Genomic DNA, 15,598 nt, shown 5'->3' with positions numbered 1-15,598 from the left:
AAATGAGAAAATATGGTCTGTTTAATGGCTTTCCATTGCGGCAGGATTGTGTGAACATCTAGATGCTGTTGAAGTGCTACACTCTTTCTACATGGAGGTCAGTGAAATAGAGCAGAACCAAGACTGGAGAAAAAGAGTCATAAAGTCAACATGAATGTCAGCTTTTAGCAATATGGCACATTTCAGAGAAAATAGATGATTAATTTGAAAAAAAAAAAAAATGTTAGCAGAAACGTCATCATATTACATCAGTAATTGATTAGATTGTGAAAGAGAGAATGGAGTCAGGTGGTTTGTCTTGATTTGACGTGTCTTGTTTATTCTATTGTTATTTTATTTTTTTCATTGAAAATTGGTTGTTCTTTGTTGTTTTAATGTTTATTGGTTGTTTTTATATGCTGCAAACGGGACTATCATAGTGAATTTTGTCTACGGCCGATGGGGAGAGTTTGAGGAAAGTCAAGAGGGGGATGATGATGTCAATCAGGATGGAAAATTGTTTCAGAAGTGGAGCAACTTTAAATGAAAGATTATCAAGACTTTTTTTTTTTTAACATGCATGACTCATTTACAATAAGACCAAGAATGTATATTCAGAACATACTGTATACAGGGTAAATTGTGATTTTGTTGACTTATAAGCTGATGTGTGATTTTATTTATTTATTTGTTAATGTACAGTCTTTTTTATTTATTTACTTATTTTTTATGTAATTCATATGTTGGTGGTGCTTACGTAATTTGTAGGTTGGAGGATTGTGGTGCTTTCAAAAGCGACATTGACTCAACGAGCGATGTGATTGGGGGCAGGATGGTTTACTGTTTGTCCAACCAGTAGAAAACATGGGGAGCGTTTGGGAAACCTGTCCGATAGCAATAATGGTGCTAAATTTTAAATGCAAAAATAAAAGTTGTAAACGTTTGGGAAGGTTGCATTAAATTTGATTTAAAAAGTTAAGACATTTATAATGTTACAAAAGATTTCCACAAAAAAAATATTAAGCAGCACATCTGTTTTCAACATTGCTAATAATAATAAATATTATTGGCAGCAATATTTAATAATATCAGCATATCCGAATGATTTCTGAAGGATCACATGACACTGAAGAGTGGAGTAATGATTTTGAAAATGTAGCTTTGCATCACAGAAATAAAAAATAAAAAAATATATTCAAATAGAAAACAGTTCTTTTAATTTTTTTTTTTTATATTTCACAATATTACTGTTTGTACTGTACTTTTCATCAAATAAATTCAACTTTGAGAGGAAGAGACTTCTTTCAAAAACATTACAAATCTTACCAACCCCAAACTTCCATATCAGAAAATATCAAAGATTGTACCAGAAGATCTGAGAGATCTATTTTTGTATTAACCTTTTCAGTCAAAGAAGCAGATTTCAGCTCACAGACTTCCATTCTCGACAACTAAAAATAGTCCAGCCTTATTTTACACCTATATGACACTTTTCTACCCAGGGTCTACAGAAAGGCATATCTGTCATGGATGTTCGACTGCCGCTGATATATATATCCTCACGGCCTGACAGCAACCGTCTGTCTGTAGTGTTAAAATCACACACACGTCATAAACTTACTGTAAACTCAGTATACTGGAAATAGACTAATGAAAGATTTGAAAAGCATGATTTGTTTCGTTTCAGAGTCGTGTAGTTCAGCCACATTCACACAGACAAAGAAAAGTGTTCTTTGAAACGGCAGGTCGCATGTTTTTCTCACCTGCACAGGAGCCATAAAGGTTACATTGCCAAAGGGACGTGTTTTAATGGTCTAGATATCACACCGCTCCAGTGACTGCACTGACCTTCAAACTTTACCTTCTACTCTAACTACATACTAAATATATATCTGATATTGCTCAGAGGTTGCTCAGGCAACTTAATGGCGTTTCATTGAAGTTTCTCCTTTGATGCTTCTCCTGTAGCTACTTGAACTGACTTTGAGCACAGTTTAAGACATCGTTGAGCTCTCTTATCAAACTCCAGAGTGTTTTTCTCATGCACAACTAAACTTCGTTATTAGCATCCTGATGCAACCACGTTATAGTAATCTCATTTGCGCTCTAATTGGGTTTCTGGTAACTTTTTAAAACAGTTACACTGTGTGCTTCAAACGGTTAACTTGTTAACTTGGATAACTTATTCAACTTTGTTAGATCTCTCTCATCACGGGCCAGTGAGAAAAAAAAGTTGTTTTTCGCCTTATTCCTGTCCTTTATAGTTGAATAAATCCAATCCGAGCAGCAGAAGAACTGCTTTCAAGAAAACAGATCCAGGTGAAAGTGATAGAGTTTAGACTGTACAGACGTCGGCATGCTTCAAAACATGCGAGAAGAATCTGAGGCTGCTGTAGTTATGCAAGCCTTAGATAGAGACATGAATAATTTGAAAGGGAAAGAAATCCTGAGAGCTAGACGGGAAAACCATAACAAGATCGGACTAAATTTTACATTGCGTCTTTAGATGCCACGGGCGAGGGATTGTATGATTTTAGCAGTCGGTGGACGTGTTTCAGATGTCCCCGGGCCTCGGTCTGTCTGTGTTTACTCACAGAATGTTCCTGAAATAGGATGCAGGGTTAAAGCATTGCGGTAACTGTTTTCATATTCATGTTAATCATTCCAATTTCCTTTTCTCTTAGTGACCAGACAATGTGCAGGACTCTTTATACAGGTAAAGCAGTGTTTATACTTCACAAACAACATGATTGTCACCACCTGTGGTTGCTAGGTCATTACAGTGTCAGCATGACGCATCTAAAAAGCACTGCAAAAACACAATTTAGCCAATTTTATTTTACTCCGTTTTTGCCTCAAAGGATTTAATCTATAAATTACGTGTGTGTGTGTGTGTGTATGTATGTGTATATATATTTGGCCGAGATACAACTATTTGAAAATCTGAAAAAAAAAATCAAAATATTAAAAGTTAAAAGCCTTAAAAATTGTCCAAATGAAGTTCTTAGCAATGCATATTATTAATAAAAAATTAAGTTTTGATATATTTACAGTAGGAAATGTATAAAATATCTTCATGGAACATGATCTTTACTTAATATCCTAATGATTTATACTGGTACACTTTAAATGGGTTTATTTCTTGTAACTTTTAAATTTTATATCTCTTTTATACGGTGACGCATTGCTGCCACACGCATATTATTTTTTTCCACTAAATTATGTCGTAATAACGAGATGTCATTTTAACGACATCTTTTCTCGTAATAACTAGATGTTATGTTGTTAATACTACATAATTATCTCGTTAAAACTACATCTTTTCTCGTAATAACGAGATGTTATGTCGTAAAAACGATATAATTATCTCGTTAAAACAACATCTTTTAAAATTTTAATTTAAAAATAACCGTTTTGATCTGATCATAGCCTAAACGAGTCATGGGTCTGAGTGCAGTTATTGGATAGCACTATAGTGTAGACAGATCGGAGATTAATCCTAATAAACATGCCGCTACAAATAAAACCATTACATTAAAATACATTTAAAACAGTGTGTTTCAATAATTTCAGCAGCGTGCAGATCCTCGTTTATGTCAGACTGTGGCGACAGCAGCGCGGACAGTCACTTAGCTTGCTCACATATACCATATATCTATAATAACGGGAAAACATATAGTTTTTATGACATATGTCATTATTGCGAGAAAAAATATGTTGTTTTAATGAGAAAATATGTCGTTTTAATGAGATAATTATATCGTTTTAACGAGACAACGTCTCGCCATTACGAGAAAAGATGTCGTTTTAACGAGATAATTATGTCGTATTAATGACATAACATCTCGTTTTTATGAGAAAAGATGTCGTTTTAACGAGAAAACATCTCATTATCACGAGAAAAGATGTCGTTTAACGATATAACATCTCGTTATTATGACATAATTGAGTGGGAAAAAATATGTGTGGCAGCAATGCGTCACCGTACTTTTATATCTCTTTTTTTTTTTGTCAAATAAGTTTTTATTCAGTCGTCGAATAGCCTTGCAATATTCACAAGATCCAGGATTAATTTTCTTATATGCACATAATAAACTTAAAAAAAAAACTAAAACCTTAAATGTAACACCCCGTCCCCGGCCTGTTAATATACAATACAGTGACATTCAAAAACAACTTTTAAGTTATAATACATTGCATTAAGGAATATAATTCCTTTTGAGGTAACAGAAGAAAGGGTCCCAAATCTTGTGAAACTGTCCAGTTGTGAGTGTTTTTAAGGTAAATTTAGGTGGAAAGTGGAAAAGTAGAGTGGAAAAAGATCATTTATTTCTGTACTTTAACATATAAATGCACTGTATTTCTTGTAATTTCAATCTCACTTGATATCATTAATTTGTGCCTTTATTTCTCATAGCTCTGACTGTATTTCTTATTTTAAACTTTCTCTCGTCATTACATTTAACTTTATAGGTGCCTATATTTGTATTATTTTGAATTATACAGATACATTTTAAAATATAGTTATTTCTTGTATTTTTACATTATATCTCACAGTTGTGACTGTCTTTTCTTTTAAGGTCATTTTAAGGCAGTTACCTTTTAAAACATTTTTTATTCAAGGCGTTTCCATCTGAGAAAATACATTTGACTTGACTATATGATATCTTTCAGTTGCACCTTTATTTCTCATAATTGTGGCTGTATTTCTTATTTTAATAAGTCAGCATTACCTGTTTTACTTTATAGACATCCACACGTTCGAGTGTTGCGACTGCACTGCAGCTTTCTGAAGTCTGCTGCTCTTCTCTTAATAACACACCCTTATTTACGGAGAGCTCACTGCGACTGTGATAAAAGGCTGTTAAGGCAATTTCCTTCTCAGTGGATCAAAACTATTAAGTGTTGCTGTGAGTAAATCTTCAAGGATTATTCCTCAAGGAAATCTAAAATGGAAATTTTTTTTTTTTTTTTTTTGTGGTTGTGTTCCAGGGGCTGAGCTCTAGCGACAGAGTGCCCTCATTGCATTACATGTCCAAGGTTACTCTGCCTATTGATTTACCTTTACGACAAGTCCTCGCTCAATTTGACTCGTATTGAACAAACATGGCTCAGTTACTCCGTACAAGTGCTTTGGAGATTTATGCATGCAATTAAACATTTAATTAAAGGTATAATAATAAATGATATATTAAATATATAATCTAATATTTATTGTTTTTTAAATTGATTTATTTATTCCCTTTTGATTGTATTCATTAATTTAGTTGTTTTTTATGCATATGTTATATTGTGTGAAATTAGGTAATTAAGTACATTCAAAAATACTGGATTTATTAACTAACAATTTTTTATGCAACTAAAAACAACTTGTATAAACACATACTTTATACATTGTTACGTAGAAATAATATAAAAAAAAGCAAAAATATTTTTTTAAACTATATATATAATTAATTAATTGTAGAATATTGTAATTGTAGTCAATTTAATTTAATAACTACATTAATATATTGAATGATGCCATAATTTTTTATTTGTTGCGCTACATTAAAAAAGCATTTCTCAGAATACCATCATTGAGTGAATGACTAATGTGCAGTGATTGTCTGACGCTATTATAGAAACATGATTCACGAGACGTTTGAAATAAACATGCAGGCTCATTGAAGACAGAAATATGACTGACAGAAAATGAGACCGTGATTGATGGGCCTGAGTCAGACAGCAGCTGAACATATCAATTCAAAATGTCTTACTGCATTAGTGAGAATACCCTTCTGTCCGATGAATCTATATGATTCTGATGTCTGGCATATACATCAACATGCCCTTACACAATATTAATACTGAAAACCATTCATGAAATCTTAAATTACAATCGTGTTGAATACTGGGAGATGTGGAGTGGATTTAGATTTGAATGCAGCCCGTCAGGCCGAGCGGCACTGAATAATGCTGGGCAGAAACAGAGTATCCTTACCCTCAGCTACAGAAACACCATCATGGCCGAGTAGAAGAGGGCGAACGAGAGAGGACAGCAGAGAGCGAGTGAGAGCTGCAGGATTATAAAATAAATCTCAAAACTCGATTACGCTGATAGCATCAGTACACAGTGCTAACTAACACGATGCTGCCCGGTTTGCGCGCTCCTCACACACACACCTAGCCCAAATAAGCCCAAGCGAGACCAACTTTAGAAGAATCAATGGCGAACTGGCACAATATCTGATTTCAACAAGCATGGCTAAGACTCTCTGAGCAGCAGGACCCATTACTGTCACTCAAACGGGGGCTTTCCTGCTTTTTTTGTTGGTGTATTTCGTGCTGCGCTTCTACATTTATTTATTTTTTTTCAGTTTTTGCCTAATTTAATGGTTTCTGGAAGTTTGTGCAGCTATTTAAAGGAATAGTTCACCTAAAAATCAAAACTGAACATTTCCTCACCCTCAGGCCATTGAAGATGTAGTTTGTATCTTCATCTGAACAGATTTGGAGAAATTTAGCATTGCATCATTTGCTTACCATTGGATCCTCTCCATGCACTTTCTTCAGTGAAAAAGTCCAGAAATCCACTCTTATTTCTTTAGAACAGTTTTTGCCTGTAAACAATGCTTGATCTGTGCATATTCTTTTCCTGATTCACACGAGACAACTTTTTCACTGAAGAAAGCAATGTTTTTGCTCATATTTTAGCCGGAAGCGACGGTTTAAATTAAAACGTCTTAATGATTGTTTCTTATAAACACACAGCTTTTCACTTCATAAGATGTTAATTGCTGGACTGGAGTGGTGTGGATTACTTGTGGATTATTGTGATGTTTTTATCAGCTGTTTGGACTCTCATTCTGACGGCACCCATTCACTGCAGAGGATCCATTGGTGAGCAAGTGATGCAATGCTACATTTCTCCAAATCTGATGAAGAAACAAACTCATCTACATCTTGGATGGCCTGAGGGTGAGTAAATGTTCAGCAAATTGATTCAATTCTAATTTCACAAATAATTACAGTGAAACGACAAGTAATGCATTGAAATAAGAAATTCTGAAGTAGAAAGGTTAAAATAGTATTTTCTTGTAAAACATACTCCAATGAACTTATACTCTGAATAATCATTTTTACAGTGTACAGTTAAATATGACAACAGTACTCTGAAGGACAGAATGCAAACATGTGTTTGAGTGTAACTCACATCAACGATTGTCCATTGTTCCACCACTATAGCGTCGTACGCAGCAGCCGCATTGGTGTCGCTCTCCACCCCCTCCTGGAACACAAACACGCTGTCCACAGTCTTGACGAGAAAATCTGCAAGGAATAGAGAAGAAATCAGTCAGTGTTCTGGGTTTAATATGGTGGGTATAGAACATCAGTTGGGTCCAGTGTTGGTTAGCAAACAGTGTTGTTATTGTTGACTAAAGCTAAAAAAATTGTAATATTCTTTTTTGTACATTTTAGATGAAAAACTTACTGAGAAACCTGAAACAAAAATTAGGAATGGTGCATTGCACTAACTGAAATAAAATAAGTTTAAGTACTATATTTACTAAAACTGAAATAGATATAAATTAAAAAAATTATAATAATGAAAATGACAAAAGCATGTAGCAAAATTACTAAAACTTATTACAAATTAAAAGCTAATTAAAACTATTAATAATATTAGATTATATAAATAAAAGTCATGAAGTCATAAAAGTAAACTCACACTGTTTTGGAACGACATGAGTGTGAGTAAATGATTTTTGGGTGAACTTTAGTGATCCCAAAAAAACTAAAATCACAATTACAGTCACACAGTTACAATAGAAGTACACAGTGGCAAGATGTTAAAATAATGTTTCAAGAGTGTAAGAGAATGTAAATATTACAAGTGTTACCATCAGGTAAGTCTAGAATCACCAGCTATATAAGGCTGGTATAGCTGATACAACTGTAAATTTTGCATAATATTTGCAAGGAAAAAAATTTGACATTAATATCTGTAAAGCAGATTTTTTTTAGAGCTTGATGTGGTCACTATGAACTGTTGTTAGTTTTTCAAAAATGTTCCATCCATTTCCTCTAAAGAATTATTTGCATACGGGTTTTGAACGGGATGACGGTGAGAAATAATTTCCATTCTTGGATATACTTTTGCTTTTACTTCTATTAAACCCAGAACATTCCTTTAAAATGTCAGTGCAAGCTAAATGTACGAAAGCACAGGAAGAAAAGGACGTTAACTATAGCGGGATTTCTAGGCGATCAAAATATAACTAGAGAGAGAGTATGTGCGGATGAGGAAGTCATTTGAAATATTTCAAAGAAAGGAAAGAGTGACAGCAACAAGACAGACAGAGACTAATGAATGACCAGCCTAATTAGCCAACACATCCATGTTGGAATGTAGAACATTTCCGGTGAAATAAATGAAGCTCTTTCAAATGCACATTTTAATGGCCTGATGTCACTGCCGCCCCATGCGGTTCCTGCGTTTGGCCCTGTTTTAGAGTGATCTTTATATATGGCTGGATAATAAGCTCTGCTGAGTATTGAAGATGAGCACAGGGGCATCTGGGAACCGAGTTATTTCTGCTCGGTGTCCTCTCATGGCCCAAGAGCTTCCTTATTAGCCTTCCTCCATTTACACACTAATACTGTTTGTGCTGCCCCTGTCTGCTCTGGGAGACACTCCAGATTACATTATAGGGGGGCTGAGGGATGGGCGACCGTGGGCCGGCCCCGATGGGAAGGGGTTTTTCTCGGGAAAGGGAGGGGACCGGTGTCTGTCGCCTGCATCCTTCCATCAAAAAAACCTATTTAAGGCTGCACTTACTCAATTGAAGGCATCTCACCGGCCTTTCAAACAGAGCCATTGTTCTGGCCACCTTGCATCAGATGTTCCCACTAGGGATCGTAATTGGAAAAGTCCACTCGGGAGATTGCCTCAGCTGTTGAGCCCGTCTGGACGGACAGCGATGTCTCAGGTGAGCGACTCCGACAGGGAGACGCGCCAAACGTGGGCTCAATAAGCCGTCGGGTCTGCGAGAGGCCCGTTTATGGAGATTGACGGCAGAGAGATTGTCCGTTTGATGGAGTGAGACTGCAGGAATATGTGGAGTTAGTCTGGCCAGGTCATGGTGACTGATAGCGTTCAGGTTTAAGTGTGTGCCCGAGAGAGCTGCTAATGCTCAAGACAGCTTATGTATATTTTACGACGTGGGGCAGAAATGGGATGAGACCGGGTGGAGGATGTGAACATATTAAATGTCAATCACTTGAGCAGACAAACTACTTCAGAGAAGCTTTACTGTGCTGACAGTGATGTAAAAGCATCGTTGTTAAAGGTTAAATGTTTGATTTCTGCATCAGCTACCAGCACCAAACAAACGCAAAACTAATGATTAATTAACGTTCTGTCTATCAGTTGTTCTATAGTTCTATCTATCATTCCGTCGTTCTGTCTATCTCTCCATAAATCTGTCTGTCTGTCTGTTTGCCTGCCGTTCTATCTATAGTTCTATCATTTTATCTGCCATTGTTTATATCATTCTTTCTATTATTTTATCTTTCTATCTAGCTGTCCATCCATCTGTCTGTCTGTCTGTCTATCGTTCTGTCGTTCTATCTATCTGTCTGTCTTTCTGTCCATCCATCCATCCATCCATCCATCATCTAGATTAATATAAACCCCTTAACCATTTAATCCTATCTATCTATCTATCTATCTATCTATCTATCTATCTATCTATCTATCTATCTATCTATCTATCTATCGTTCCTGTCGTTCTATCTATCGTTCTATATCGATCTATCTACTGATCTACCTATCTATTTGAAATCTACTTCATTACATTCAAATTTGAACTGGAATTTTTTTATTTCAAATTCATTATCTAAATTGGAATTTCAAAAGCGTTTTAAATTCCATTTTGAATGGCGCTGATGTTCAGAATGAGACCGAACACTCAGAAGAGGAGTGACATCTGTATTTAGCTGCAGTGTGAATGCTCCATAAGACCAGGTACGTGTATTAAAAAAACTAAATAGGATTAATTTGGATTTCATATTGACTTTAACATTTAAAAAATGACGCTCTTCACTTTAATGCCGTGAATAGGTGTGTCTGTCATTCTCTCTCCCTCATGGACCTGTTCAAATGCTTCCATTCATACTCTGATTCTTTTGTGCATCAGGACAATGACAGTGGAGGTATCTCCAAAATCCCTTTCATAGCGAGATAATACCTTATTGGAAATTCATACGCTGAATATCTGTGCCTTCGTGCATCTGAATATAGGCAGAACAGCATGAATAGTCAGGCGCATGAATGTGTCGCAGCTGCGGGTGGATATTCTTTTCTGAGGAAGGGGAAATTCGCACCGGAGCAAAAGTCAGACAAAAGAAACCTTTTAGTCAACATTGTTGGCGTCTATTCAACGGGAGCTAAACCTGGAACAGGCGATGAGCCTGTGGCCCACCGTGTTGCTCTCCTGTGGAGCGTATGAATCTTTAATTGCGGACTCATAATGGTGGCATTGAGCTGCAAATTCAATCCTGGCCTGATGGGCGGCACTGGCACGCCACACCCATCGCATTAAAACCCGACTCCTGCCTCCCACCTTCTCTCACCATGGAAACCTGTCTCTAAGGGCGAGAGAGGCGAAAGATAAGCTTCCTTATAAAGGACATTCTCCTGGATAACTTCAATGTCAGTGAAGCAAAGCTAGACGAGGACACAGGCGAGGTGCACAAGTAAATCAGTGGAGCAGAACGCCACACCAACAGCATCGACAAAGAGCAGAATCCATCAGGAGACTTTAAGCCACCACAAAACCCCCTTCCACCCCTGGACCGGTGGATAAACTCATATCAAAGCCACCTGGAGGGCAGTTTCTGAAGATAGAGGAGGAGGAGGCCATGCCACCGCTGATCTCCTAAGACTATCATTTTGATCTTCTATCAAATAGGACCACAAATCTCACAAAACCTGTCAAGATCATGTCCAGGACATTTTTCACCTCCAAAATCAATAGAAAGAAGTATTTTTTTCAACAACATGATGCCTACAGTATTTCAGAATCATTCAGTATTTTACATTTGACAAATATTCACGACAATTAAACATACTTTCCACGCAAATTCTCATTACCATAATATTAAAAAACTTGTAATGCAAATGGTGTTATTTTTGTATTATTTACTATTATAGTATTTTTTTTAAATATTTTAAATTAGCTTTTATTTTTATGTATTCAGTTTCAGTTTAAGGTTACACTTTATTTTAAGGTGTCCTTGTTACAGTGTAATTATAAATTTAAGTACTGAGTAATATTAATTAACTACATGTATGGTTAGGGTTAAGGATTAGGGTTTGGTTTAGGGTTACTTGCATGTAATTATGCATAATTTATTGTTAATAGAATAGTAAGTATATGTAAAGTGTAACAGGGACACCTTAATATAAAGTGTTAAATTTTAGTAATTTTATGTGATTTGTCTTTTTTATTTTGTTTAAATATTTGTATTTAGCTTTAATTTATGTTTAATTTCACTTTTAGTTTTAGTGATTTTAGTACTTCAAATTATTTATTTTGGTTACTTGCCAAGGCAACATTTGTAATTTCATTTAAGATTGTTAAGTTCAAGTTTTTTATCGTGTATATATATATATATATATATAAATGTGTATATATATTCTAATAGAAATGGAAATTTGGGGGAGAAATTTGCTTAACTCTCATGAAAATAGTGTACAATGCAAAAAATCTTTACAGTCTTAAAATGAGCTTTATTATTTTTATGCAGAACATGATTAGTGTAAATATATTGTGAAGGAAAGCATTGCTATTACTCTTGCAAGGTTTGCGGCATGAATACGACTATTATTTCCTGTTGATTTTGGGGTGAAACGTGACCTTGGCATGTTTTGGAGAGATTCACCCAGAGAATCTGTCTGAGATGGGCTTGTGTTATCTGTGTGTACGTCCCTCCTCACATATTCCGGACGTGTTGATGTTTACAGCGAGAAGACACTGTGGGAGTGCATCACCATGGAGTTCTCATTATGCATTCGCAGGCCAGACTCGAGGAGCTAAATTTGGAGAGATCTGGCCCATGTGCTCACAGGCCTGATAATGAATGCATCTCCAGCCTTTCATGTAATCAGACACTTATGAAAAGTCTACATGCTGGCGGTGCTTTGATATCACATTGTTCCCGGTCTCCACGGGGCTCTGCCAGCACCTCGCCATCCTCCTGCTTTAACACGGCCCTCACTTCCTGTTGTTTTTCTTTCACACGTGTGGTTGACATGAACACCATCATTTGTCTCGACTCATGAAACATACTGTGCTCTACTTTACATATTTATTTAGTGATGCTTGGTAAGGTAATATATTCTACTTAAATGTTTTTTTTATTTAGTCGTATATGCAATTTAAGAAAAATATTTATAAAGTCAAGTTTCGTATTTAATATCCCATGTATTTATTTATTTATTTTTAACATCTTTTTATCAGTGGTCCTTGTAAAAAAAAACAAAAAAAAAAACACACTGTAATGCAAACAGTGTTATTTTAATATTATTTTATGCACTGTTGTAGTATTTATCAATATTTGAATTTTATTTTTATATTTTCAGTTAATGTTTTAGTAAATTTGTTACGCGATTTTGTAATTTTTTTGTAATATTACTGTTTAGCTTTATTTTTTATTTCAGTTTTAGTAGTATTTTCATCTAATTTTTATATTTAATTTTATTTGAGACTGATTTAATAGTTTTATTTATTGTGTCCTACTTTATGTTAGTTAGTGTATTCCACTTTTTTAAATTGTATCTTAGTTGATTATGTATTACATTTTTAAATCTTTTTATTAGTGGTATTTGCAAAAACCTTGTGATGCAAACTGCTATTTTAGTATTATTTATTCACTATTATAGTATGTTTTTCGTTTTGATATTTTGTTTAAATTAATTTTTATATTTTCAGTTTTAATTTTAATTTTAGTTGAAATTTTAGTAATTATTTTATGCAAATATTTTTTTATTATTATTTTTGTAATATTACTATTCAACTTTATTTTTATTTCATTTCAAAGTATTTATTTCAGTCAACTGCTGCAACATTTTTAATTTACACTTTCGTTTTTTAAGTTTTGAATTAATATTTATATATTATTAAGTTTTTCATCGAATATTTATATATTATTTTCTTTATGCTCGATTTAATAGTTTTATATATTGTGTTCTACTTTACATTTTTATTTGGGTAAGGTTATATTTTCCACTTTTTTTTTTATTTTACTTTTTTTTTAAAGTCATGTATGCATTTTTTATTATATGTAGTCTATTTTTTATATATAGTTTTTTTTTTTTTTATATATATATAGTCATTTGTACAGTCATTTTTCTTTGTGTATATTTTTTTGTTTGTTTGTTTATTCGTTTAGTGTATTACATTTTTAAATCCATTTATTAGCGGCCTTTGCCAAGTCAAGCATGAGTAGCCTATTATTATCGCTCATAGTCACGGTTAGTATTAGAAGTGTATTAGATGTGATTGCTTGTCCTGCGTTTGTCTTAAGGACATGAATAATGTCTCAAGTCGTGTGATTTGCTAAATTGATGTGTGCTTTTACTGTTTCAGACTTCTGATTTTTGCCTGGTTAGAGATAAAACAGGCAGTTTGCACTGAATGAGGAACTCGTGTCATACAGTATCTAGAGGTCAGAATGGAGACTTTTGCCTGTATGCAACCAGCAGAACCCCACAGCTTTGTGGCATTGAGTTTTGCACGGGCCAATACCACTCTTATTTCCCTCAGAAAATATAAGAATCAAATCAATTTCTGCTTTTGCTCAGTAATTACCTCAGGACGACTTCCCTCGGTAGAACTGCACAGAACTTGGCAGGGGTTTACTGACTGTACAGGGGAGTCATTAAAGAAAATTCATTAACTAATAAGAAGCTTGGGTTTTGCGTCATTGCTACCACTGCACACGTTCTCTTGCCACATCATTACCACTTCAAGACCCAGAAAGCTCTAAATGATGACAAATACCCTCCTCTCCTCATGTCCCCGATGTCATAACCCAGCCACAAAACAGCGTATATTGGGTTAGCCATCAAAGAACAAAGCGAAAGATCTCCACAGTGCAGATCTCTACTGCGCTTTCTGAAAATGCTTTCAGTGCACTCAAGTGAGCCAAACCCACAAGCTATTTTAATAGCGTGATTAATTAATGAGGCAGAAAATAAAATATGGTACACTAGTATAATATCAAACTAATCAGTTTTCCAAAAAATGCTCATCCATTTATTTGAAGATGCATTTAATTCAATTATTTATGACCTATAGGATGAGCACATATTCATATTAATAGTATCATAACACTTATTTATAACCCCTATAAAATTACAATAGTATTGCCATAGAAATATATAATAGAAAAGTAAAATTTTAGCTTTACCATGTAGTATTTTTTTTATTCATTTATTTTTTAAACTGTGTTATGTATGCAATTTTTATTTATGTATATATTTGGTCAAGGTTGTATTATGTATGTGTCCCATTTTGGAGATTACTGATTCATTTAGTGTATTTCACTTTTAAATATATTTTAGTTATTTTAAATTGTACACACACACATATATATATATATATATATATATATATATATTATGTTTGATATGAAATTTTGTTTATAATTAGATTGTATATTATTTTATTTTAAATATTGCATATTAATTATAATATAATAATATTGTAAACATAAGACATTGTTTTTCTACACTTATCACCATATAATATTCAGAATTGTATTTTATTTTATACATTTTTTAAAAAATTATTACATTACTAAAATTATTTAGTAATGCATTAGTTTTTTTTTGTTTTTTTTTACAATTATATATTTAGTCAATATATATATATTTTTTTATGTATCCCACTTTGGAATTTATTTATTCATTGACTGTTTTCCGTCTTTTAATATATTTTAATAATGTATTACAATGTACAGAAAATGGTAATACAATTGTTACAGTTTTGGGACACAATGTAGTATTCAGAATTCAATTTCATGAGTTTTATTATTTTTTTATGTATTAACCCTAGAAAAATGAAAAATAAATGAAAAATAAAATGTAATATGAAAAATAAATGTATTTGAAATACATTTATTTCATGCTAAGTATACTACAAATACATTTACATATTTATGTACTTAATAAAATACCCTGCAGTTGTACTTTAAGTATACTAAACTGGTCTACTTAAAGTCTGCTCAATTGGAACAACTAATTTTGTACTTAATGCACTTTAATTGTGCAGAAGTAGTGCTGAAGTCCAACTAAAGATATACTTAGTATATTTGATTATGCTAAAGTGGAAATATTGCAAGTATACTTCAGGTGCGCTTTAAATATTTTGTATTTAAAGAACGATATTATTCAAAGATCATAAAATCCTCATCAATAGTGACATTAAAATACATTTTAGACTTAATATTAAGAAATGTGCATTGTGCACAAGTAGTACACCAAATGAAGTTCAATTATCATTTTTATATCTGTAACTATACTTAGTATGAAATAAATGTATTTTAAATATTTTTTTTTTTACTAACAGTA

At 33.6% G+C, this 15,598-nt stretch overlaps 1 protein-coding gene across 3 annotated transcripts in view; it reads right to left on the bottom strand.

The window, feature by feature from the left end:
* The window catches only part of LOC107688209 (raftlin-like), a 94,240-nt gene that overhangs the window by 14,622 nt on the left and 64,020 nt on the right, over window positions 1–15,598 (bottom strand). For all 3 annotated transcript variants that reach the window (XM_016485819.1, XM_016485821.1, XM_016485820.1), the window contains exon 7: window positions 7,175–7,290. In XM_016485819.1, the coding sequence (XP_016341305.1) occupies window positions 7,175–7,290 (116 nt within the window). The remainder of the gene's footprint in view (window positions 1–7,174; window positions 7,291–15,598) is intronic.

The sequence above is a fragment of the Sinocyclocheilus anshuiensis genome, unplaced genomic scaffold, assembly GCF_001515605.1.
Source record: "Sinocyclocheilus anshuiensis isolate Anshui unplaced genomic scaffold, SAMN03320099.WGS_v1.1 scaffold1162, whole genome shotgun sequence".
NCBI classification, from domain to species: Eukaryota; Metazoa; Chordata; class Actinopteri; order Cypriniformes; family Cyprinidae; genus Sinocyclocheilus; species Sinocyclocheilus anshuiensis.
The sequence above is the reverse complement of the archived record's forward strand: the minus strand, read 5'-3'. Positions and strand labels throughout refer to the sequence as shown.